The 26102-nt window shown below is 47.8% G+C and overlaps 1 protein-coding gene across 1 annotated transcript in view; it reads right to left on the reverse strand.

Annotated features, from left to right (window-relative positions):
• Positions 1–26102, reverse strand: part of EPAS1 (endothelial PAS domain protein 1) — an 83219-nt gene that overhangs the window by 3775 nt on the left and 53342 nt on the right. Inside the window, exons 4-15 of the mRNA XM_081264066.1 lie at positions 25852–25936; positions 22442–22560; positions 22117–22322; positions 12358–12464; positions 6649–6796; positions 5787–5995; positions 4560–4750; positions 3936–4046; positions 2098–2588; positions 1298–1424; positions 1008–1122; positions 578–751 (exon numbers count right to left, since the gene is read on the reverse strand). Coding sequence (XP_081120192.1) covers positions 578–751; positions 1008–1122; positions 1298–1424; positions 2098–2588; positions 3936–4046; positions 4560–4750; positions 5787–5995; positions 6649–6796; positions 12358–12464; positions 22117–22322; positions 22442–22560; positions 25852–25936 — 2083 coding nt within the window. The remainder of the gene's footprint in view (positions 1–577; positions 752–1007; positions 1123–1297; positions 1425–2097; positions 2589–3935; positions 4047–4559; positions 4751–5786; positions 5996–6648; positions 6797–12357; positions 12465–22116; positions 22323–22441; positions 22561–25851; positions 25937–26102) is intronic.

A 26102-nucleotide genomic window follows, 5' to 3' on the forward strand; every position in this document is an offset into this window, starting at 1 on the left:
CATGCACTCTCCTTAACTCTCTCTTCTTTAATAGCCCCTCCTGCATCACAGCTTCTGGCCCTTCACCTCTGAACACACACTCTGTCAGTCTTCCGCCTTCAGCTCCAGCCCCTTGGGGTTTGGATTCTTCCCTTTGGCTCTCTACCCTGAATCTATGTTAGGTGTCTTGATGTGCTTTACCCATTTTGGACCCACCCCCTGGGGGTCCTCACTGGTCAGAGGCACTGTCTAGGGAACTGTGCAGGGAGTGCTAAACCAGGGTGTGTGAGCTCTGGCAAGGGGCTCTTTGGGCAAGTCATTTCCAAGCACTTCTCTGTGCCTGGCACCGAGCAGGTCCTGAAAGAAAGGAGAGAGGTGGTCTTGGCCCTGGGAAACCCAGCACTCCAGGGGGCTGAAGAATCCCATGAATGGTACCCAGCATAGCACCAGGGGACATCAGGGACTCTGTGAAGGCAATTGTTTTAAGTTTTCCAAGTGCTAAATTGTTCCAGGAAGGCAGCTGTTCCTCATCTCCCTACCCAGTCAGATCTCCACGCACACCAGACCCTGGGAGGGGCCCCAGCTTCTGAGGACGCACCTGACACCTTGGGAGTTGATGGCAGGCTGTAGTTCTGGTACTGGGAGGCACAGCACTGCAGGGGGAACCCACTCTTGGTGTTCTCCCTGGAGCTTATTGCAGATGGTGGCTGCGGTGGCGGCAGGTGTCTCAGGGGCTGGCCCAAGCCCCTCATGGGGTTTTGAGTGAAGTCATCTGAAAGACCAAGGCCAGAGAATGAAAGTGTTAGCATCTGAGGGAGGGAAGGGGCCGTGAAGTCCCCAGCAGCACTTCTGTTTCACAGAGGTACTCGGAACCCCAGCCAGCCCCTGAGACTGAAGAGCCCAGAGACTGCCGACAGCATCAACACCGGCCCATCCTAGCAGGGCGCAGGGAGCCAGTGAGCGGAGGAAGCAGGATGGACCCTGAGTCCCCAGCCCTCCACCCAAACCCGGGGCCCAGGCCTGCTCACCAGTGGGGCCTCTTGCACTCCGGGGTTTGTCAGGCATCAAGGTGCAGTTCCCACCCCTGAGGCTCTTCATGCGTTTCCACATCAAATGGGGATTGCTGCCGCCTGGAGGGTCCCCCTGTGTGTGGGAAAGGCAGATATAGGGAGAGGGATGGAGATGCCCCCACCCCACTCCCCAGGGCCCGGACAGGCACTTGGAGGTGCTCACAGCAGGCTCAGAGTCACCCACCAGCCTGGCTGAGGACTGGGGGTAGGAGGGTGCCCACAGCGCTGCCCAGTCAGAGATCGCTCACCCCACTCGTGTCCTGGAAGGCTTGCTCCTCACACTCCAGCTGGCGCTTCAGCTTGAGCTTGTTGGAGAGGGCTATCATGGCCGGGCTCATCGCGTCTGGGCCCCGAGGCCCGAAGCCCTTTGCAGACCTGCCAAGCCCAAGAGAGTGGGCCGTGAGGTTGTCTAGAGCCATGCTGCTCGGTGCCTTCACCTGGACCCAACTCTTTTATGACTGGGGTGACTTGCAGACCCAGAGGGCAGAGTGGCAGAGGGGGCCGCATACCTGGAGGTTGAGGTGTAACTCAACCTCCGTTTCTTCTACCTGGCCAGATGCTGAATGGTTCAAGCCACTTGCATCACCTGCACATGCCACACCCTCGGGTGTGGCTGCCCATGAGGTGACATTAGTCCCTAAGGGATTTCTTTTGCCTCCATCACTCCCCTGCCTAAGCTGCTCTGCTCCCTCTTGCTTCCCACTGAAGATCAGCTGGGACGCTCCGTGAAGGTCACGTACCCCATGGAAGCAAAGTCACATGTAAACCACTGAGACTTAGCGAGCTTCCAGCTGGTTGAAATGGGGCTTATTGGAGAGATTAAAAGATGCCGAGAGAAGGCAAGTGCTCACGTGGTCAGTAGAGGACACTGCAGTGGGAGACTTGGGCCATAGGAAGGCGCTCAGAGTTCAGAGAAGGTCTAAAGGGATCAGAGGCCTGGGGGTGGGAGATCTCTGGGGCTCCAGCTATCCCATGGGTGAGTGCCTGTCTGTCCCTTCCCTGCCCAGCCTAACCCCAGCAGATGTAGCCAAGGGTCTCTGCCACTGACCTCATCTTGAACAAGGAGACTTGGGGTGAGGCGATGGGGGGCCCCAATGGCGATGCCCCCAAGGACTCAGTGTGCTGATCCCCAGCAGGCCACTTTGTGGGCCCAAAATGTAATGGTGGATCTGGGGGCCACTGTGTGTTGGATCTGCCCCCCATGGAAGAGAGAGGGGTGCTAGCCTGGCCACAGCATGGTGGCAGGGACCCCTTGTTCCCAGCGTCAAAGAAGATGGAGGACATGGGCCGGTGCTGGGGCTCTGTCTTCTTGTTTTCCAGATGCTGCTGGTACTTGTCCAGGAGGAAGGGGCCATGCGAGGCCACAGGGGCCAGAGGCTGGAAGATGCTTGTCATGGCGCTGAAGCAGTGCTGCGGGGCGGGCTGCGGGCTCTCTGGCAAGCATGGCTCCTCCGGGCAGATGGGGCTTAGCTGGAAGTCCTCCCCATCCATGGGGATGTAGGGCGCCAGAGTCTCCAAGTCCAGCTCATTAAAATCAGTCTGAGGAGAGACAGAGCAAGGGCAGTGCTGCTCAGTGGTTGGTGTTATTCCAGTCCCTCGTCCCTCCAAGGCCCCTACCAGAGCCACTCATCTCAAGCAGGACTTCATCATGTTATTCCCCTGCTCACCTCCAATGGCTCCCCATGCAAAATACTCAGACTTGGTCATTTAATGAGAAAGGTCTTCGGTCAGGGGTCATCAGCCTTTCTGTGCTATCCCTCCATCTGGCTCCACAAGTCTCCCGGTTCACTAGTGTCACCTCCACACCCAACCTGAAATGCTCTCCATTCTGCCCATCACAATCTGCCTGCCTTCCCAGTTGGGGAAGCCCCACCCCTGTCATAAAGCTGTCCCTTCCTACTCCAGCTGCAGTGGTCACCTGACACACTCAGGCCTGTGGTTCACAGCGTGACTCCTGGGGATACAGGACAGCTTGTCCTCACCTCCCTCGTATGACTGGCACAAGCCTAGGCATGCAGTACAGGTGCCCAGGGTACATCTGTGGAGTGCACAGCCAGGCTCCAGGACAGGGGGACTTTATTCCAATCAGCAGGTATGTGGAGGCCACACTTATGTTCCCAGTGTCAGGAAGGGACCCACAAGGAATACTCATGCATAGTTGCAGAAAGCATTAACTTCAGGGACTGACCCCCTCACTTGGGAATACAGCTTAGCAATGGTCACAACTATAGGAAACAGCACAAGCAGGTAGTTCCAGTTATTTTGTGGAACAGATGGAATGTCTGCCAGGCAGGATAAAAGGGGGAGATCTGGATGAATAACTCCAGACAAATGGGGGAGTCATGATTTTCCCTGGGGTTTTGTTAAACACACACCTGTCCACCCACCTCATCCTTTTATGTTTGTGCAAAAACGTGAGGCCTTATGAAGCTGTGTATAAATGAAAGTTTGTCAATCAGATATCATTTAAAAATGAATTTCAAATAAAATGACAGATTCTATGATGAATGTATTTGGGAAGGGAGTAATTGTCCCCTGTTATTAGAAATGTTTTGTGAATCTGGATGAGCTTTTGAAGAGGACGGCTTCCTTAAAGAAAGGTTCGGTATTGTAGTTTTGGTTTGCATGTGCAAAAAGAAAGTTACCCAAGTAAGTAGAAGGTAAATAAGCTGAGAGTTAAACATGGACGCTCTGGATTTAACACAGGTAGAGCAGAGGACAGGAGTGGAAGGTGGGGTGACCCTAAGCTCCCTGTCCCTTCACTCATTTTAGGGACCTCAGCCAAATTTCCCCAGTGGTCTTTGCAACAGAAGGATGGACAGGCATCTTTGCCACTCACCAGAGCACAGGCATGCACACCACTGTGTCTGCTGCATGGTGACCTACCTGGGTGCTGCACTGGTCCTTTGACTCTGTATCCATGGCAAAGAGCTTCTCTATCACTTCAATCTTGAGGTCATCCCCCAGAGATGAATAATAGTCTCCAGGGCTGCTGGGCTGGGGATCAGGAAGAAGGGGGACTGAGTCAAGGACATGGCACTAGTCTCCCCCAGAAATCCAATGTGGAAGGAGAAATACATTCCTGGACCCACTCAACTCTCTTCCACCAAGTATTTGTAGAGGGGCTATTGATGAGCCGTGTGAATTAGATCAAGTCGCCAGCCTCTCTGAATACCAGTGTCCTCATCACAAAATAAAGTTCCTATCACTTTACGGAGTGTCTTGAGAAGCAAAAAGGATAAAGGCTGTGGCCAGTGGGGTTCTGCAACGGCAGCCCTATGACCTGCCCAGGGACAAGCTAGGTGCTCAAAGCTCTTCAAGGAATCACCATTTTGATGCGGGTGGGGAATGGATACCAACAGTCAGCCAGCAGCTCTAAGCCCTGGCAGGTGAATGGCCATGTTCTGGACTCTGTGATAACTGGAGGAAGAGAAGGGCCGTCCCTTCAGCCACCCTCAGGAAGAGGAGCCCTCCCTCTTCATATTCTCGCCCAGGGTTGGGGAAGCTCACCGTGGAGCAGCTGCTGCTGCTGCTGGTGGCACTGGGCGTGGTGCTGCCCAGGGCAGCCGCCTGGGGCACGGTGAAGGCAGGCAGACTTCCAACTTCGTTCTGGGCACCATGGCTCCTCAGCTCTGCAGCCCATGGCTGGCCTGGGGGCAGGATGGCCTTTCTATAGGGGGACTCCTCGGGGTTCTGGTTCCCTGTGGAGGCAAGGGCCTGCTCAGCTGAACTTCTCTACCACAGGCACCAGGTAGAGGAAGCCAAGAAGGTGCACAAAGGGGCCTGAAAGGGTCTTGAAACCTGCCTGGGGCTCGGCCCTCAGCGCCCCAGGTGGATCATGGCCTCTGACTGGGGCTATGATTCAATGCACAGATTCCCTGTAAAGGGAGCAGGCTCTTGGAGCAGTTCATTTTCAAACTAAACTTATCCAGAGCTACTTTTCCTGAAAAGCAATCCAGAATATAGAGGAGGAAGTGATGGCAGAAGTACTGGGCCACTGGCCTCAGGATTTATTACCAAGAAACAGGGGCTACCAAGTGTCTGGTGCAAGGGCCCACTTGCCCTTTATGATTCTTTGAAGTGATTCTCACGTGGCCTCTCAAGAATGCACCCGAGAGGGAAAAGGTGAGCAGAGACAGGGGTGGTGATTCTTCCATCACCATAGAAAGGCCAGAGGAGGGCGGCTACCTAGAGAGGGGGGCTTCCCAGGTCCCCTGCTAGGGTGTCTCCAGGAGGGGAGCAGGGAAGGGTCAGGAACGCTGGGAACCATATGACTTGTATCCCGGGGAGACAGGCAAACATTTTAATCAAGTTGGGCATTTGAGGGCTGACTCCTGGCCCTTCTGGAATTTTCCCTCCCATATCCCAATTTAATTCTCCCTCTAAACAAGCCGGCCATCCTTCGAGATCTAGGAGGGGATCCACCCTGTCTCTGGGGCAATGTCCACATCCCCCCAACCCTTGCTCGACTCTCCCTGCCTGTGGTGAAGCAGCGGCTCTCACGACCACCTCCCTCAGTGCTTCACGAGGGCAGATTTAGGATGGTCTTGGTGGCAAGGGCACATAGGCTTCTTTCATGTCCTGCAGAGCCTGGCTGCTGACAGACGATAGCAAGATGTTGGGGGAGGGCCAGGGACAGCTCTGGTTTAGGAAAAGCTGTAGCTGGGAAGGCCTGTTTTGGTAAGAACCATCCCTAGTCCCAAGAGGGATGGGCTCAGCTCAGCTGAAAGCACCCACCGAAATCCAGAGAGATGATGGCATCTCCTGGGGTGGGGGCCAGCTGGGCCAGCTCTTCGGGCTCCTCCTTCAGCTTGGTGAACAGGAAGTTACTCTTCTCAGATACCTCGCCACTATTGTCAAAGATGCTGTTCATGGCCATCAGGTGAGGCTTGAACAGGGATTCAGTCTGGTCCATGGAGAAAACCACGTCGTTCTTCTCAATCTCACTAATGGGACAAGAGAGCCATTGAGACCTTCTGCATTTTCCAGTAATATCCTCTGGCTTCCCTAGGCACACAGAAACTCTGACAGCCACGCCTCTCCGACTAAGTGATGGGCAGGGACACTGGCATTTTGTGAACAGCCACACAACGGAGGCCTGTGAGCTGTGGAGGCAGTGAGGGAAGGGGCATCCTGTATACACGTGCACCTGTTTGGGGTGCTGCCTTAGACTGTGTTGAGCTGGGGGGGTATGCAGGAGGGTGGACACTTTTGCTTGTTTCACCCTCACAATGAGGTTTTCAGGTATTCTTCCCATATACTGTAGAGGGAAGTGGCTAGATCTGCTTTTCCCAGAAAGCACGAACCATTCTCTTGCTCATTTCCCCATTCAGAAAATATTAAGTGACTACTGTGTGCTTTCTGCCTCCCTATGTACCACAGTGTAATGACAGATAAGTGGGAAGGGGCAGAAGAAAATCCTAAGGATCCCAGTTCTTAAGATCTCCATGGGAAGTCCTCTCAGGCTCAAGGATTACTACTGTCAACAGCTCCCAGAGGCGGTGCCCAGGGTTCTGAGAGGCTGGGTGTCCCCATGCCTGTGGCTCTCAGGCACTCCTGCGCACCAGGTCCCAAAGCCCATCAGCCCTCACACACTTACCTCAGGACATAGTTGACGCACATGATGCACTGAGGCTGCAGGTTGCGAGGGTTGTAGATGACTGTCCCCTGCGTCTCTAGCCACACGTAGCCCCCATGCTTTGCAAGCATTCGGTACTGGCCACTCACCACCTGTCCCTTGGTGCACACTAGGGGAGGAGAAATGGAGCCTGAGGTGAGAGAGGTAGGGGAGTGGTGTGCACCACAGGCTCAGGATATTCCCAAGGAGGTCAGGTGTACAGGGGGACAGATAGAACTGGGTCTAAGACAGTGGGGACCAGGGAGAGGGAGCTGGGAGGGAGCTTAGAGGTCATCTCGGCCAACTCTTCATTTTCAATGTAGGCAAAGGAGGTTCAGAGAGGGCACAGGACTTGCCCACAGCTGTACAGCTAGAGGGGACCCACTTACTCTGAAGCTTTGCAATATCCTGTCCCCAATCTTCCTGAGTGAGGCTCCTGGACCAGCTCACCTGTGAGCAGAGTCCAGAGCAGCCCCTGCCCTGCTTTCCTCATGGGGTTCAAGTGAAAGGAAGCCCCTGCCCTGTAATGCACTCTAGGAAGTGGGGGTCTTGCACACAGCGTGGAGAAAGGCTGACCTCAGAGCCACCTTCTGCAGCAGGCACGTCACCAATGCCCTGCTTGTGGATACAAATATGTTGGTTCCTTTGCTTTCATGGCCATCCTCCACCTTTAGGACCAGAGAAGCTTTGAGGTAAACCACTCCACTCTCCAGCTGGGGTCCAGAAGGGCCGGGACCCCAGCAGCCCCCACAGCCTCCTCTCGAGCTGAGGAAAGTCCTTGCACTCCTCTCAGCTGCCCCGTGGGCTGCTGACCTGCTTATGGCTTCTCTCCTTTCCCAGGTTATTCTGTTCATTTTAGGGTTTTTTTTTTCTCCTGTCTAAAATGCATTGAGAAGGGGATCCTGTGTTTATTATCTAAAAACATTGGGGAAGGGGAGTCCCATCCTGGCCTGTGCTTGGCCCACAATGCTCTATCTGCTGTCATTGAAAAGGAATTGATAAATCCCTTTATTCTAATGACTACTACTGTGAGAATTGCTGACAGTTTTCCGACTTGTCCATCTGCTTTCATTCCTTAGGAATGAAAGAATTCCAGCTCCGAAACCCCCAAGTCACAGAGAACTGGAAAGAGGCACATGATGGACAGGCCAGGTAATCTTACTAGTTTGGGGACTTTGGGAAAGGTTTCCTCCTCTGCAAAAGGTATTGATACCAGTAGAAGTAATGATAATAATTATTAGCTATCTGGTATACCACTGTTCATACTAAGGGCCAAACGCACTTGCCTGGCTTATTGGCTACACAAATGTTGTATGAGAAAAGTCACCTGTTTCCCAAAGCTACTAGTATGTATAGTGATCAGGGCCTGTCACCAACAGTTATGTTACACGTTTGCAGATAATGTCACAGGGACCCCCTGGGAGAATATACAGGTTTTCTGTAGACAGAGTCTCTCCATTTCTCCTGGTGGGCTTGTGGGCCCCCTCCCCATTCACTAGCCCCTGAAGTGGAGGGATGCAGCTCGGTTCACAGTAACGCTGCCTGTAAACCATTAAGCTTGTGTTTTGCTTGGCACAGTTTACCCTCTTCAAAAATTTAACAAGCACCTGCAAGGTGCAGGAATTAATGTAACTTACATGAGCACAGTGCTTTGCAGTGTCCAAAACGGTCTCATGAGATGAATTCATTTCTGCAAAGCAATTAGATCAGTGCCTGGCACCTAAGGCACTCGGTGAGGCTCAGTGTCATTGTTACCTCACCAAACAAGCAACACCATGAGCGACCTATGATGACTTCAGTTTTACCTCTGAAGAAACTGCAGCCTGGGCAGATTTGCTTTTGCTGAGAACTACTGAGTAATTTGCTGAAAGGCCTCTTCAGTAGAAACGGTACACAGGATCAGTCTAAATTGAAGACTCCTACACCAAACTCCGTGTGCTTTCCATTTGTAAAAACAAACCTTATTGAGGTTTAATTGGCCTTCTGTAAAAATGCACCCATTTTAAGCACGTAGTGCAATGAGTTTTGACGAATATTCACGCCTGTGTGCCCATCACCATAGTGATGGTAGAGAATTTCCCCGTTATTCCCACAAAGCCATATGCCTCCTGACATTCGCTATTCCCATCCCTGGTCCCAGACAACCACTGATCTCTTGTCCCTCTATATTGTTTTCTTTTTTTCCTAAATTTTCATACGTGTGAAATCTCACAAAAAGAGTGCATACCCTTTTGCATCAGGCTTCATCACACTCGCTCAGCAGGTTTTTGAGATTCATTATATTGTTCCAGGCATTTGGGGCTCGTTCCTTTTCACTGATGAATAATATTCCATTTTTATGGATACACCATCTGGATATTTAAGTTTTCAATTTGGGATTGTTATAAATAAAGGACCTATGAACATTTGTGTTCACATCTTTGTAAGGATATATATTTTTAGTTCTTGTGGGGGCAACTTTGAGGGCCATCTTTAGATTATCCGATAAGCATATGTTCCTATTATAAGAAGCTGCCAAAACATTTTCCAAAGTGGTTGTATCATTCTCATCCAATCCTTTATCAAGGGAGGAGATATAGCATCTTTAAATATGAAGAAACTAAGGCTGGAAGGATTGTGACTTGTTTATCATCACATAGGACAACAGTGACAGAGTCTAGGCTAGGTATCAGGTCTTGTGGCTCCCAGGTCAGTGTTCTTTGACTACATTATCTTGAGTCAAAATTGAGTGGGAAGGTAGAATTTTCTGTTGCCACTGTCCTAAGCCCCCATGGACTCCTTGACCAAAGGAGCAATTGTTGTCTTCTCTGTGCTATCCAGGCTCCCCGGCTGCAATGAAACAATTCTTGCACAATTTCAAATGCCTGGAATTAACTTATTTAGATGGCCCTTAATGCAAACCAAGTTCAGGGTTCTTATTCTTTTTGATTAAACAGTACAGCAAGCAGAGGTTGTAACTACATTTCTAATAATTGCAGACAAGGGCCTGCTCTGTCCCAGAATATAATTAACACCAGCTTTCTTCTCATCTGCTCATTAATGCCAGCCTTGGTGAGGGGCCTGCTACTTGGTAGCAAGATAGGCTTTTTATGGCCTTTAATCTTGTTTTCCTAAGAGCACATAATGTCCTTATACGACAAAGAGAAGCCAACCTCCAACCCCTCCTCTGAGAGTAATGATGTATAAATTATTAATCCACCTGGAAATGATGGCTTTCAATTATCTTAATCTGGTTGAAGATGGACCTTCCCTGGTCATTGATTGCAATGGTAAGCATTTCCAGGCTGACACAGACATGTGTCAATTTGGGATCTCAGTGTATAGACCTGGACTTGCCTCAAACCTGAGCCTCCAGTTACTCCACAACATGGTGTGAATGTATATGCAACTTTATTGGCAGTACCCCCTGCCCCCCCAAAATGAGACACACACATACACCCCCTCTGCAGACTGACTCCTGTCATTACTGATGCTGACCCAATTTCCAACTCATATGGATTTCGCTCTGCTGGACATGACCTTGCTGGCTGAACACTGGGCTCTGAGCTCAGGGCAGTGTTAACGTGGCTCCCACTGAGGAAGAAGGGAGCCTGTGATTCTTTTTGGGCTGTGAATCACCTTTAACTGTGCCCGACGCATACACACCCGGATCCAGTAAAATGACAGCAAGGGAACAGAAAACCCTGCAGATTATCCCTAGAGTCAGCAGAAAACTGATATGACAAACTCTTATCCTGGCACTGTTTACAGATCAAAGGAGTTCTAATAAGAAGGTGGGGAAATCCTTGTATATTCCTCGGGACAAGTCATAATTTTTGCTACCTTCGGCAGTAGTACCCCCTCCTAAAGATAAAGTATAATACTGTCCTCCAAGGTGCTCAGAGACTTTTTACATTTGTCCCCTACTTTGACTTCCCCCTTGGCTTAGAAGGCTGGGCTTTTCCCCAACTTTACATCTAAAGGCAGAGAGGCTCGGAAAGCCAGACCCCAGGGAATCAGGGGATCAGCTGGCTAGAGCCAGGCCCTCGGTCCAGAGCCTGCATGCCTCTGCCAACATGCCTCGGTAGCAGGAATCCCTTGAAGACCACAAAGGCCTGGGGAATCCCAGAGGGAAGGCCAAAGCCATATCCTACATCAGGGGCAGGTTATGACGGGGGCATATTCATGGGCACAGGGAGGTACTTCATCCTCCCTTCGTCATTCCTGGGTCCCTGAGTAGGACTGGATTTACGTGGTTGTTTTTCTTTCTTTCTTTCTTTTTCCCCCTGCCAGAAAGCACAGAGTGGGAAATTTCCCTGAGACAGTGGGAAAGTAGAGAATTTCTCTGAGATACGATAATGGTCCCTGTTGTACTGTCAGATCAAACACAAAAAAGCCACAAGGAGGAAACAGAGGGGCCAATTAGAAACCCTGTGACAATTCAGCAGCTCCTAGCTGCTCTCAACCTTAGCTGTCCTGACCTTGAGAGGGAGGGAGGGAGGGACAGATATAGGACAGGGACAAATATCTACATATCCATTTTCTTCTTTGCCATCAGGGCCACTGAGAATCTTCTCAGACCTCATTCTAAACCATCTTTAATCCTTTGGTCTTCTCAGCATCTCTGTCTACCATACTGTACCAGGCATTATGTGAGATGCCAAAGTTAAAAATATAAGCCAAGGAGCCCACAGTCCCCTTTTTTTCTCCAGAAATAAGATCTCCTAGGGAAGAAATCAATTCTACCAATTTCTGTGGTTCATGGTGGGCCACATATAGCATTATAGGCCCAGAGTCCTTGCTGATGGGTTGTTTGGCTTTGAGGAAATCACCCTCGATCACCTGCACATGGCAAGGTGGAACTGTGAACATGGCCAAGTGAACGTTCTAGAACTACCCTGTCTAACATGGTGGTCACAAGCCAAGTTTGGTTATTTAAATTTATATCATTTAAATTCTAAAAAGTTCAGTTCCTCTGTTGCACTAGACATATTTCAAGTGCTGCTTAGGCCACATCTGCAGGTGGAACATTTTCACGGCACAGAGTTCTACTGGACAGCTCTATTCTAGAATCCTTGAGTTAGGCAGGGTTCCTGCAAGCTACAGAGCAGTTTCCATTCCCCCACACCTTGTCACATGGACAGCCTCTTCTAAAGTTATGTTGATCTGGCAGGTGACCTTGTAGGGCTGCACCCACACCTGGTCTGAAGTGGGTGTCATACTTCCTTCCCCTCTGTGGAGCCCCATCCTTCTCTATCCTTCAAGATCCAACTTAGGTGCCCTTTCTTCTTTCCTTAATTTCCCCATCCCTCCTCTTCTATGCACAGATGTTCTTGCCTTTATAGCACAAGCCCAAGCTGATTTCATGCTGTTTTGTATTACTCTGTACAGGGCTGTCCCAAAAGGTGTACAGAAGAATGCCCAGTGCAGGTGGCATGTGGGGACTGAGATGCAGTGCACCCTCCACTCTCCAAGCTGTAGGCCTTGGCTTGGGTGTGTCTGTTCCTTGGAGGAAGAGTCCTTTCTCTAATGTGCATGGAAGCATTCTATAGGCCTTGATTCTCTAACGACTTGAAGGCATGCTATTATGTGCCACACAAGATGGCAGCTATAGGAAGGAAGTGACCCAGTCTTCTGTTTCATCAGTCACACCCCACTCAAGGCCAGATTCTACCAACACAGGGATGTCCCATGGGGCACTCTGGAACTTACAGTTCTGGTGACTTTTGGTCATGTTCTCTGAGTCCAGTGCATGGTAGAACTCATAGGCTGAGCGGCCAAGCAGCTCCTCGGGGTGGTAACCAATCAGTTCTGTGATTCTAAATGTTAAAAAAAAAAAAAAAAGCATGTGAGGAAGAAAAACCACATGAACTTCACAGAGCATGTGAGCAGGGGCTCAAGAAGTTAAACCCATCCCTCTCTCTCTCTCTTTAAAAAAAAAAAAAAAAAAAAAGAAGTTAAACCCAGAAGATGAAATAAAAGGTGAATATAACCTGGACTTCCTGGTCACGCTGTTTATTCAAGCAACCATCATGTTCAACCTGCAATTGTGGGTCTAGCCAAACCCCTGCTGTTCTGCTCTTCCTGAGGTCATTCTGTAAGGGAAGAATAGCACCCCTGCCCCCGCCATACACACACAAGAACCACTGAAGGGGCTCACACCCCCACTCCACAAGTTTTCAGATAAAGGAATGGAGACAGAGGAGGGCAGACAATTTGCTTGATGTCCAACAAGTATCCAGGGACAGAGCCAAAGTGAAAGTCGAGGCTCCTGATTACGAGCTCAAGCTCATTCTAGTAGAGGGTGATCCACATGCAAAGTGGAAATTCTGTGGGCCCAAGTGGGGAAACAGCAGTGTTGGTCTCTGTGCTGACCACAGAGAAGGGAGGAGTCAGGAGCCCATCTGCACTAAAACCTCAGGGCCTGGATGCTTCTTCTCAGGAGCTGCCCATGGCCTCAGGCATCCTGGGTCTGCCTTCCTCAGCTGCTTCTGCTGTTCTCTCCCTCTATGAAGAAGGGAAGGAGGGCAGAAGAAGCTGAGAGGAAGAAACAGGAAGCCAGGTGGAGAAGTGCACCTCCTTGTTACCCTCCCTGAAAAACAGGAGACTCTGAAGGGTGCAGCTGTCCCAAAGGCCCTTGCCTTCATTCTGTAGGGAGTCTGATTTGGGTGGAAGTAGGCAGGGAAAAGACACAATGTGGTGAACCATGAAGAATCACTTTACCCCCTTGGATCTGTGCTGGAATCATCAGAATCAACAAAGCCCTGCCCAAGAGCCACCATGTTCTTGGGCTGATCCCTCTCCCGTGTCACACCAAAAGTATTTTTCACAATCTTTGTTATCTCACACATTTCCCCCTTCATTCTCCTGTTTAGCTGGCCTATCACAAATTAGAAGTGCTGCTTGAGGCTTGTCATGATGAGCTGCTTCAGACACATGACCTCTAGGTATCAGAGGATGCCCATCGGCATCCATATGGGAATGTAGAACAGGAAGAGGGAGATAGAAACAGGAAGCAGAGTGGAATCTTAGCACAGGTGGGCTCCCCTTCCCCGGCTCTTCCTCACTCCTGGTTAACACAGAGACAAAGACTGCTGTTTCCCCACTTGGGCCCATGGAATTTCCACTTTGCATGTGGATTACCCTCTACCGGAATGACCTTGAGCTACAAACTGGGTGACCTGCAGATTTAATTCACCTAAAATAATCTTTCCCTCCTGCATCCCCTTAGTTAAGTACCCACAGAGTTTCATGTTGCCAAGCACAGCAAGAGTCAACTGCCTGAATTCCAACACCCCCCCCCACCCAAATCCAGTCTCCATCTTCCAAGCAACTTGATTTTCAACTAATCTGCAGTATGCCATTGTGCCATGTGCTCTCTGTTTTGGTGGCCCTGCTATCACACTTCCCTAGCCCTGGCAAACTCATTCCTGCCACCAGGCTTTTAGGCCTCTTCTCCTCCAGTTTTTCCAAGCCCTGACTTTTGCATGGCCAGATCCATAGAGCCCTCTCCAACTCCTCCAGCCCTCACGACTGTCTCCTCAGGAAGTCCTAAAGGGCATGCAGTATCACCAAGAGCATGCATTTGACTCTTCATACCCTTCTCTGTCAGTCCCTGAACTCAAGGGTCACCTTCTCCTTTTGCCTCCTCTACAATGGAAGCCTAGTAAGTACTTTAGCACCTGGCCAGCAGACAGGCCGAAGCCTGTCTCTCCCAGCACTGCTAGGAACCTGGCACTAAGCATCTACTTTTCTTCCTTAAGCAGGATTAATGGCATCAATATGTCCTGGAGCGTGCACACACAGCCTGCAGCAACCCTCAGGACATCCAATCCATCTTTTCTCTTTAAGGTGTCTGGAATTAATGTGAGCAGCAAAGAGGCAAGTTGTCTGCTGGGATGAGATTTGGGAAGTGAGAGCCTTTCACACAGTGGGAAGCTCATCTGGGCTGAGAGGCTCAGGTCTCAGCTCATCGCCCAGCAGTAGTTTCTCCAGTGAGATTCCAGCTGCCCCTTATACCAGGCAGCTGGTCTCACAGCAGGAAGATCTGTCCCCTCACTTAGCTCGGACTAAAGAGGTCTCTGAGCTCATTGGCAATGACTTGTTCGCTGAAGCTGACCCTGGGGGGAGCACTCAAGGGCACCTTGGCTTGGTGAAGACAAAAGGAGAATAAGGTGGTAGAAAGGTGCTGGCCCTACAACCGAACAGCTTGTCTTTTGAGTCAAATGCATCTCAGGCTTAGCCTGGGAACTGAAACCATTCTGGTGGCCCTGCTAACAATAGCTGGCCATTTACAGGCTCACTGATTTTCCAGATAAGCTGCTCCCATTCCTGGGAAGGTCTAGAATTTTCTAGAGACCCTCAATAATGAGTTTACAGGCATTCTAGGAAAGATATGATTCTATTTCCTGGAGGAATTAAATTTCCTTTCAAGATTAGAATCTTTTAATTAAAATGTTCAAAGTAAATATTATAATCAGCTTCATAAGATGTTTTTCTAATCTAATTAACATAACATCCATTGAAAGGCGCACACACACACACACAATGGGCATGTTTTAGAAGTGGACAAACAAACCTAGATTTCAAAATTGCCAGATATCTTCTTCTTAGCAGCTGTCATTTATCTTGTCAACTAAAATAAATATTTAATGTCTCTTTCTTCATTCCTTTAAACAGAATACTGTAAAAACTGGGAAATACACATATCCCGAACACAATTGAAGAACGTTCGAGTCGGCAGGCTTTACAAAGCCAGGAAACCCCAACTTAAAGCTAATGGTCATTTGCCCCCAACTGCAGGCACGTTGACGCCGGCGGGAAGGTTAATGAACTGAGCTTGTTTATAGGATTGGCTACTGCAGCACACAGGGGCCTTCCCCGCTCATTTCCCGGGGCTCCGGACACACCACCAGAGCAGGGCTGTGATAACAGTTTCATCTGCAATCTCCATCAGGGCAGGGAACCTTTTTTTTTTCCTCTCCTTCTTCCTAATTAAGGATGCTTAACTCACAGGGGGAAAAAAAAATCAGTTTGGGTTCATCCACAAATTTCAAAGTCAACTCAGTAGGATGGCTCTACTTTAAGGAAACAGAGCTCTCAAGGCCTTAATTCCCTAGATTTCAACAATAAGGACCGTGAGCGCCCTTTCATCATCAAGTAGACCAAAGACTCAGTGAGGGGAGGTGTAGACCAAGAAGACAGCCACACTGAGACAGGAGAAGGAAAAGAGAAAATAAGAAATATGGAGACAAAAGGGCGGTTCAGTTCTGAAGTTACTGTTCCCCAAGTAAAGGAGGGGGCCAGGCCACTCCTGAGTGAGAAGTGCCTGTCAGTGGGAACTGAGTCATTCATGGTCCCTCAACTGCTCTTCTTCCTTAAAAAATGTCCAGAAGCTCCGTTCAAAATGGACCACCTGCAGCTGAGGAAGAGGGAGGAAATTATTTTCTGGGTGCCATCACCTCAAGAGACAGAAGAAGTCCAGCCACAGGCTGTGAGGGCTCGTTCTCCTCCCCAGGCGGTGACCTCCACGGCCTGTCCATGTGGGTGGCAGTCAAATTGCTTGGCTTCAGACGCCGATGCCTATAGGCAACCGAGGTCAGGCCACAGCTTTTACCCCTGTCCCCTACACAGGGAAGGCTCTGCTAAGTAAACTAAGCATGTAAACAAGATGACTAGAGAGTATTTCAATTATTTAAGAGGACAAAAGTTTTAAGTGCTTTATAACTACCTGTTTTCCAGAGAATGCATTTGCCAATAAATACTGATATTAAATTCTTCTCTGTCCTTCCATCCTCTGGCAATGTGTGGTGTGAACATTTTAGTCTCTATACACACTTATAAGCGTTGACACTGCATTTCCTTAGTAATATCTAGATTATTCTTTTTTAAAATTTTTATTGTTGGTTGTTCAAAACATTACATAGTTCTTGATATATCATATTTCACATTTTGATTCAAGTGGGTTATGAACTCCCATTTTTACCCCGTATACAGATTGCAGAATCACATTGGTTACACATCCACTGTTTTACCTATTGCCATACTAGTGTCTGTTGTATTCTGCTGCCTTTCCTATCCTCTGCTATCCCCCCTCCCCTCCCCTCCCCTCCCATCTTCTCTCTCTACCCCATCTACTGTAATTCATTTCTCTCCCTTGTTTTTTCCCTTTCCCCTCACTTTCTCTTATATGTAATTTTATCTAGATTATTCATTAGCTCGGATTTCAAAGCCTGTTTGTATTAATAAATTTTACCCAGATTTTGTTTGCTTTAAATGATAGTCCTAAACCTTTTGTTTTCCTCAAATATTGCCTCAGTTATATGAATTCTATGCAGTTAATGGAAAGTCAGTTTTTCTGTATTATATCAGGTGTGGTGGGTCACAGGGGGTTATATAGGGTGAATTTATACACAGGGAAGTAGCCCTGGCTCAGTCCAGGACTGATCCTGCCCTCAGTGCCAACAAATGCCATGGCTGTCTGTCATTACCCCAAAACCTATGAACAGTAAGAGGAAATTTGCTTTGAACTATGAAAAGTGAGAAGCAGATCATACAGAAGGAATAATTTTTGAATTGAGAGGTCCATTAAACTTTGAGATAACTTCCAAAGAGAATTTATAGAGTTGCCTCTTCTAGGGAGTATTTCATGCTGCCTAGATGAGACAGAATAATATAAAAGCATTTTTTATTCAAACTCTGCTAGTTCCAGAAAGTTAGCCGAGCAGACACAGATGTACCTGGAGAGCATTTGATATTCCCTCTACCTCAGGGCCTAAAGAAGCACACTACACGGTCTTACTTAAAATATTCAGAAAACAGCTAAGGAATAAGAATGCAAGAATATTTAGAAGAGACTACATAGGAAAATAAAATACATGTAATACATTACTTTGAAAGATCACCTTGAATTTAATATGGCACCCACCCTCTAAAAAGTAGCAAAATTATTTATTAAATGTACACACTAAACAATGAAAGAATATTATCTTTTACTATTAATTTGCACAAAGTCAGGCTATTTTATTCTCAGACTTCAAACTACTTTCCAGCTATCTTGATATATGGTATAATATTCTTTATTGATATTCTTCTATGATCCTCTATTCTTCCCTCACTTTTGCTATCTTCATTATTCCTGAATTTGTATAAAATGAATTCATCATAAGACTTATCCAAATCCACAGGACTTAGAATGCATTCATTTGAACTCTTCCCACTGTGACTCCTGGTTTTGTTACATCGTATACTGACTTAATCCATTGACAAAACAGGGTTGTCCTCAAATTCTCTATCTGTAAAGATTAAAAGACCCTCTTTATTAACTTGAAATTTTAACTGTAATTTTTATACTTACCCTCCCAGTGACACTGGATCCTTTCTACATAATTTTGTTTTATAATTTATTTCTAAGCTACAAAAAGACTCACAGAACTCACAAAAATCACAGTGGGGTAAACTTTGCCCCAGTCTCCTTGGTGAGTGGCTCCGTGTCCTTCACAGTTACTCTCTTTTGCCACTAGATGGCATCTCCACGTGAATTTAAAGAACTCACCCCATTTTAAAGTTAAATTACTTGGAAACAATTTTTGTCTTTCTTTTGGATGAGTGGGATGTTTCATTTTGTACCTCTCACTGTGGTTTCATTAAGTTGCTTTTCTCTCAAACTCTAAACTCTTGGAAATCGGGAATAATCTCTACTACTTCTTGGATATAATAGTCTCTGGCACAGGGTTAGATACAAAGCAGATGCTCAATAAATATCAGTTCATGAATTGGTTACTCAGGATTTTAGGAAAGAGTGTAATATTTACAGTTGAGTCATGAGTGAAGATCTTCAATTATACTTATAATCAAGACATTGTTTTTTCTTTAACTCCCTATGCAACTCGAGTCCCCTTGTCTAGAGCAATAGATCATAAATAAGTAGAGTGTCTCTAATCAGAAAATCTGAAATCCAAGCTGTGACAATGTGATATTCAAAAAGTTTCAGATTTCAGAAAATTTTGGATTTTCAGATGAGGAATGCTAAAAATATCCAAAATCTGAAACACTTTTGGTCCCATGAATTTCAGATAAGGGATACTTAATCTGAATGCATAAATGTGACTGACATATAAGTTGTTTTAGACTTTTAAATATTTTTGCTATATCTCAAATAATTAATGCAAAACTTCATATAGCTCTCTAACCCTTTATTAAGGGGAGGGCAAATGCACTTTGGAACATCTACACACCTTTATTCAGTATCAGACATTTCAGAATAGTCTATTACAGGTCCAATTCATTTTGGATACCTGAGAGTTCAACACAAGATCAGAGTCCTCTCTCTTCTCTCTCTTTTGTTTTTAAATTTAATTTTTTCCCCTTTCCCCCTTTGTTCTCTCTTCTCTTTTTCTATTTGACTCCTTTCTTTTGGTTTGTTTCTGTCTGTGGTCTCATTACATCTAGGTAAAGTGTCAAACCGCCTCAAAAGTGATTTTGTAGATTCGAACTGCTTGACTTTCTTCAAATTCTTGTTCACTTTCCTTATGGGAAAACAATCCCCTTTGGGGGAAATCATAGCCCCTCTTGTGTCAGTTAATTCTCTGATGCAGATGGATCCAAGTTCCCCATTCACAATCATATGTAGGTGTTGGTATTTTAAACATCTGTCTCACAAGGGTGTGTGCATGTGCATGCACTTCTCCCCATCCCAATGCAAAAGTGAAAACAAAAGAAAACAAAACAACAAAAACTCAAGTCTTCATCAAAGCAATTGAGAAATAACACTTAGGGATTAAGGACTTAAAATAGTCACTTCATAAACTGCCTAAGCCTTGTCCGTGCCCTTGTTAACTAATCTGCTAATCGGTTAAACACAACTTCTGTGTGGCACAGCATTCTGTGTGTTTACATGCTTCTACATTCTTCTTTGCAGCACCACTGAATTCAGAGTTGAGGCCATATAATTAGGTTCCTTGAAAGGCAAGATTTTGCTGAAAATGCAAAGTGTCCTACAGAATTTAGAAGTGACATCTCTCTTCACAGTATGAGTCACAAAGCCCTAAATGACAGGTTCCTTTAATCCAGTATCTACTCTGCCCACCAGTCCTAAACCAAACTGAGATGTCTGGCCTGGCGTGTCTCCCCTCTGTGTATGTTTCCCCTTCAACAGTTTTAGGCACCCAACTTCTTGTGTTTTGTTCCCTCTTTTTAATCCAAAGGTTAACGCTTTTAGAAAATTACCTGAAACTCATTCAAACCAAGACAAGGAGTAATGGATTAACACTGAATTATCCTTTTTAGGGGATTTTTTCCGCCTCACTTTAGCAACAACATAGTCTTGAGCCTTTTCAAAAAAAATTATCTTTTTGCTATTATCTAGGGATGGCAGCTTGTTTTCTAGGACGGTCGGGTTTTCCCTGCAGTTTAAAGTTACATGATGACTGTGCTTCACATACAAGGGCCACCTCCAGGGTGCATCATCTCCAGCTTTGTGGTTGCTCCTGAGCTATATGGCTGAGGTACCCTGAGCACCACTTCACCTCAAAGTAATGACATGTGGACCCGGCACTGGGATTTCCCATGTCAACTCAGAAGACCATCGAGGCAAGAACTGCATCTGATAAATACCTTTACCCAGAGCATGGATTCCTCTCATGCCTGCCTTTTGAGTAGTCTTTCTCTCCAACCATTATTATCACCAACATCATTGTCCTCACAACCGTAGCAGCAGCAACCCTATCAATAAATGCCACCTTGATGACATTCCAGGACAAAAGCCTTCAGACATGTCTATTTCTCCCTATGAGGTGGGAGCTCTTTTGTCTACTTATATAACTATCTATTGCCGCCCAGAGCTTTGAGTCCTGGCCCAATTATGGTAAGAACTGAGGGTACAGGAATGCCTCAAGGATACTTTCACAAAAATTCTGAAATTATACCACAACTGGAGGTCAATCTCGAGGAGGAAGAGCCAACAACCAATACCAGGTCCTTCCAGAATCAGAGGAGAAAGACTCAGCCTAATCTGGAGAGCAGGGCCACACCTATGAAGAAACCAGATGCCCTGGGATGTCCAGCTGATAAAAGAAAGGGGCAGGGGGGTGGGGGGAGGCTGGGTAGGAGCTCCCTTCCTGGGACTGGTGGTTTCCTGCTGGTGGGGAAGACCGGATAGTCTTTTGCTGGTGGTCTCTTCTTCCTCAGCTGGGCCCTGGGCCTTCAGAAGTGATCTTGTCTCCTTGGGTTTAATGGGAAGATTTTGCTTTGGGGAGACCAAGGGCAGAAGCGAGACATATGCAATAACAAGAAGGCTCACGAGTGTGTCATAGTGCTGTGCTTTCGCAGGTGCTTCCACAATACCTCAGCCTCCAATGACCCTGGGGAACAGGCTAGGAAAGTATTATCTCCATTTCAGGGGAGTGGTAGAGAGTTTGGGATGGTAAAGTGTTGATTCTGGATACTGCAGAAAGCTGAGGTTGGGCTGGGGGGAGCTCTTCCCTGAAGGATACTTCTGGGGTATGCTAGTCAGCAAGACGCAGCAGCATTCACTTGAGCCAGGCCTGCCCCAGGCCCAGTCCCTTTTCTAGGTTTCTCCTGCCCCACTCCTGGTGCTGGCTACTGCCCGTCACCTCTGACCTTCCTGTCTTCCTTCTTGACCTCCTGATTACCGGGCCTTAAAATCACAGAGGCAGGACAGTAGAAGTTAGGAGCTATGGTGGGGTTCAGAATCCCACTCATGACAACCCTGGCCTCTTCTCCACTGTGTTAACCCTCGGCTTGGAGTGGGAACTAGAGATGACACAGCTTCCCTGTGCAGTCTTAGGTGCTCTCTCAACAACTTCAGTAAAGGTTAGAATAAGAGCTACTGCTGAATCAGGCCATCCAGCCTGATTCCATGCTCTTAACCATTACTGTGCTCCTGAGAGAATTTCATGGGGCCTGGAATTGGGGTGAGAATCTGGCTTAGCTCCTCTAATCTAAAAGCCTTCAAAACTAGGCTAGATGGTGGCTGCTGCACATGGGAGGGGTAAAGGCGGAGGGAAAAATTCAGTTAGTTATGGAAGAGAATGAGGGGAAACCAGCCAACCATGGTCAACTTCAAGGGCCAGAACCCGAGGCCCCTGGCTGGCCTCTGAATTGAGAGAATTAATAGAAATCTCTAGACCCCTTTCTTCTGGAGCAGAAGAGTGCCTTGGAGTTTTCCTCAGGAGCCTGACATGTATGTGGACAAATATGTGCACCCCCACGATGACAAGTCACATTCCAGAACAACTCCGCAGAAGAATCCTGAGGCTGCGTCAATGGGAGACTTTCAAATACGGTTCTAGGAAGCTCTGAGGACTACTGATGGAAGGAAATGCAACACAGGCCTACAAACTTGCACCCAGCAAAGCATGGTTTATGCCCTATTCCCATCCCTTCTCTACAGGTATAATCACAAAAAAGGGTGGGTAAGTCCCACCCCTTCCCACAGTATACACATCATACCTGTCATCGCAGTAGGTGAACTTCATGTCCATGCTATGGCGGCTTAGGAAGGTCTTGCTGTCCAGGGGGATGTCCATGTGGGATGGGTGCTGGATGGGTTCACACATGACGATGAGGCAGGACAGCAGAGGCTCCTTGTAGCCGCAGATACTACTGTGAGGGGGACAGTTGTTGTAGACTTTCACCTGGCCAGTGCAGTGCAAGACCTGGGGACCAGCAACAGAGGTCAGCTATGGGGCTGAGAGTCTGGAGTGGAGTGCAGGGCTTTAGGCATCCACCCTCCGCCCACACCTAGGACTCCAGCCCAGGCCTGGTGGTGTCCTACCTTCCAGGTGGCTGACTTGAGGTTGACGGTGCGGCCTCTGTTGGTGACCGTGCACTTCATCCTCATGAAGAAGTCCCGTTCTGTGGACATATCTTTGCTTTTCTTCCCAAAACCAGAACCTGAATGGAGACGAGTCAGGGAATCAGTTGCATAAGTTTTACATTTACATTACCAAAGGCCTGGCTGTCATTTTTCTGGGCCACTTTTTTTTCTGTCTTCCAAGTATCTATACTTGCATCACTTGCTGCTCACCACGGCCACTGAGCCCCATCATGGCCTGTGGGCTAATGGTCTCCCATCTCCAGACTGTCTCCTCAACTGGAGCATGACCCCTGGAAGGTAGGAGCTGTCCCACTCCATCCCACTACACCTAGAACACGGTCAACTGTCATATGACAGCAGAGAGACAATGAGTGACAATGGCCACAGTCTCAGCCGACTTCTGGGTCAGGCCAAGGAGCTCCAGCAGGAAGTCTAGGGTTCAGCTGGGAGGGACCACGGATAGTCCAAGGGTATAAGTCTGTTTAGGTAAGACTTTCCTCAAGACACTCCTGTCATTTCTTTATAATCTCTCAGGAATTGGAATATCCCTGTACCCTACTGACAACATGTAATAGCTACATGCAGAATTATATGCCACTAGCTTTTTTTCCTAAAGTGACATGTATCAAGTCTCAAGAGACCTCTGGTCTAACTCTTCTGGGATTGGGTGAGCAAGTCCACTTTGAAGCTGGGGACACATTCTCTCTCAATTAGAATTAAATAAATCACTAAGACCAAAAGTAGATTCCTTCCTCCCTCATAGACTCCAAATAGCGTATTTTCTTTCTTCTCCTTCTCTTTCTTTTTTGTTCAACAGAGTAGTAAATGCAATGCCAGCCAAGTCTTTCTTGTCTCTATCTAAATGATGTCTATACCATCACCCCCATCCTGGGCCTTCTCCAGGAAAGAAGCATACTCCTTCCTTCTGCCTAGCATCACAGAACAATCTAGAGCCTTGCTTAAAATAGTTACATTCCTCCCTCCAGGCAAAGACACCAGCCTCTGCACCTACACCACCAGAGGACCATAATTTATTTGACTGACACATTCCCGAAGAATTGTGTGTCAGATGAATTGTGAGGCACTCTTGAGCTGAATGCATCCTTTGGGGCGCCCAGTAGAAACAGACCAAATGGCGAATCTTTGTTGTTGTTTTAAAGAGAGAATATTCCTCCACCATAATAAAACCATCTCTATGCTTCTTACAATTTTAGTTTTTAGAGGCAGTTTTGCAGATAATATGATAAACCTCTTTGGGGGCTGGGACCCACCATCAGGAGTTAGGGTTGAGGGGACTGGAGAGACTCATTTATGACTATTTGCTTGGGTTATGATGTGGACTCCTAACCTGTTAACTTCTGAATTCTTATTCTGATATTTGGTTATTTTTTTTTTTTTCTAAATAGAGTTCTAAGAAAATCACTCCATCCCTGCTCCAAAACCTTCAAGATCTACCCACTGTCTGCAGGATAAAGTTCAAGGCCTCTACTGGCCTTCAAAGCCTTCCACAATCTGCCTCATGTCTTATCTTCCTTTAGGAACTCATACTAACCCCTTGCTTCCAGAGCATGAGTCCACTCGGAGGTCGGCAACTTTAGTGAGAATTTGCTGACTCGCCAAGTTTGATTCCAAGTTCCCAATCATAGACCAAGAGATGTAAAGTTCTATTCAGATAACTAGAGGTCACTTGGCTGTGAGTCATAGCACTTGAGAACTGGAAGGTCCTACACTTGGCCTTATCTAATGCTGTCAGTTTGAAAACAAAGACTCCGAGGAACATAGAAGTGAGGTACTTAGTTCAGGTCACAGAGTCACACTGAGATTACCGTCAGTGGTTGAACTGAGATCAGAAACTCAGGGGCCAGTGGGTTTCTGGAGTAGAGAAGAGAGACAGTCCCACCCCCACAGAGCTGACTGTTCCATAAAGCCCAGACTTTCTCAGCAGCAGACAAGACCTTCAGCAACCACAGGATGCCCCCAACCTGAGTCCTGGAGGCTTTGAGTTGGGAACAGAGGGGCTGGGTGAAAGGTCAGGAGTGGCAGTAGAAGGAGAGGCTGTTGTGATCCTGCGTTCAGGTGACCCAGTCAAGTGCGGCAACAAGAGCAAAACCTTGCAGGCTTGCCACCACTGCCTCTGTCATTCAGGTCAGACAGGCAACACCCATGGCAAAGGCAGGTGATCGACATTAAAGAGGATTTCTAGATGTAGGCAGAGTCTGCCCAGATCAGTGGTAGGTAGATTCTCAGCTTCAGAAGGGATCTTGATGGACACTGAACCCCACTGTTGCCCAAAGCTTCAGTCCTCTTGATGACACTCATGCCTTTTCTTGAATGTCCCAGTTATAACAATGAAGCCTCACTGTCACTATAAAGTGCCTTTTGCCTGTGTTCACTGGTATCTGCTAGATACTCCCACATCAGAGTCCAGTATATTAGACCTTTGAAAGTTCCCTCTCCTGCCCTATGTCTCATCACCAGAGGGCCAGGTTCATGCTGTGGCTGCTGTGGTAGCTCGTCTCCAATGGTGGCCCCAGTGAGCCAGGCCTCCTACACTCATGGCCTTGTGTGGGTTCCTCCCACACCATATCAGGACTGTCTGTACCTTGCTCTAACCAGCAAAATGGGGCAGTAGTGCTGCTGTGCCAGTTTTAGGACTTGACCTTGGGAAGCCCTTGCAGCTTCTACTTTTGCTCTTTTGGGAGCTGTGAGCTTCCAGGTAAGATGGCCACCTTGAAGACTCCACGTGGAGAGGGAGAGGCCCTGAGAGCCATGAAGTGGGAGAGAGAGGTCCAGTCACCTACCTTGCCAGCCAACTGCCTCAGGCCCCACGCCTATGGGTGAGCCATCTTGCTCAATCAACCCAGCCTAGTCCAGCCCCCAATGACTACACCCAGCTGATATTATGGGGAGTAGGAGACCTGCCCACACTCACAAATGAGAGCATGAGTGATTGCTTAAAGTCCATGTTTGGGGTTGTTTGAAGGACAACAGCTCTTCTGGGCACTTTGGCACAGGTGAGCTTATTGGTTTGAGTGGTGTCATTTGGTAGAGGCGCTTGACCCTTAGGTGATGAAATCTCCTGCAGATAGTGTGCTAACCCAAAGGAGGGCCCTGGAAATGTGAGGTCAGGCATCACATGGGGCCCACAGGAGTATTTCTGAGTATTGGATCCTTTTAGTGCCCTTAATCTCACCTCACAGGCTACCAGCCTATACAGTGGGTTGGGCCAGCTGGGGGTTTTGATGGATATCAGCTTTTTTCCCCTGGCCATTAGTGTGGCCAAGAGCCATCTTTCCTCTGCTTTTAGACAAAGGGAAGGCAGATCCCCTCCTGGGGGGTGGGGGAGGGGGCAAGAAGAGACACTTTACCAGTTTTGAGAGTCAGGTTCTCACGGATCTCCTCATGGTCACAGGGATGAGTAAAGTCAAAGATGCTGTGTCCTGTTAGCTCTACCTGTTTCAAAAACAAGGTTAGGCTTCATTATTCCCAACACTGAAGTGAAAGGCTCCAAGAGAATCTGAGCCATTGTGCAGATTTGGAGGCAGGGAGGAGATTGCATCAAGAAGTTCTTCTCGCCACCCCGGGTCAGTGTTAGGTCCACAGGCACATGGACTAGAAG

This window comes from Spermophilus citellus (genome assembly GCF_964194105.1).
Source record: "Spermophilus citellus genome assembly, chromosome: 13".
In the NCBI taxonomy this organism is placed as follows: Eukaryota; Metazoa; Chordata; class Mammalia; order Rodentia; family Sciuridae; genus Spermophilus; species Spermophilus citellus.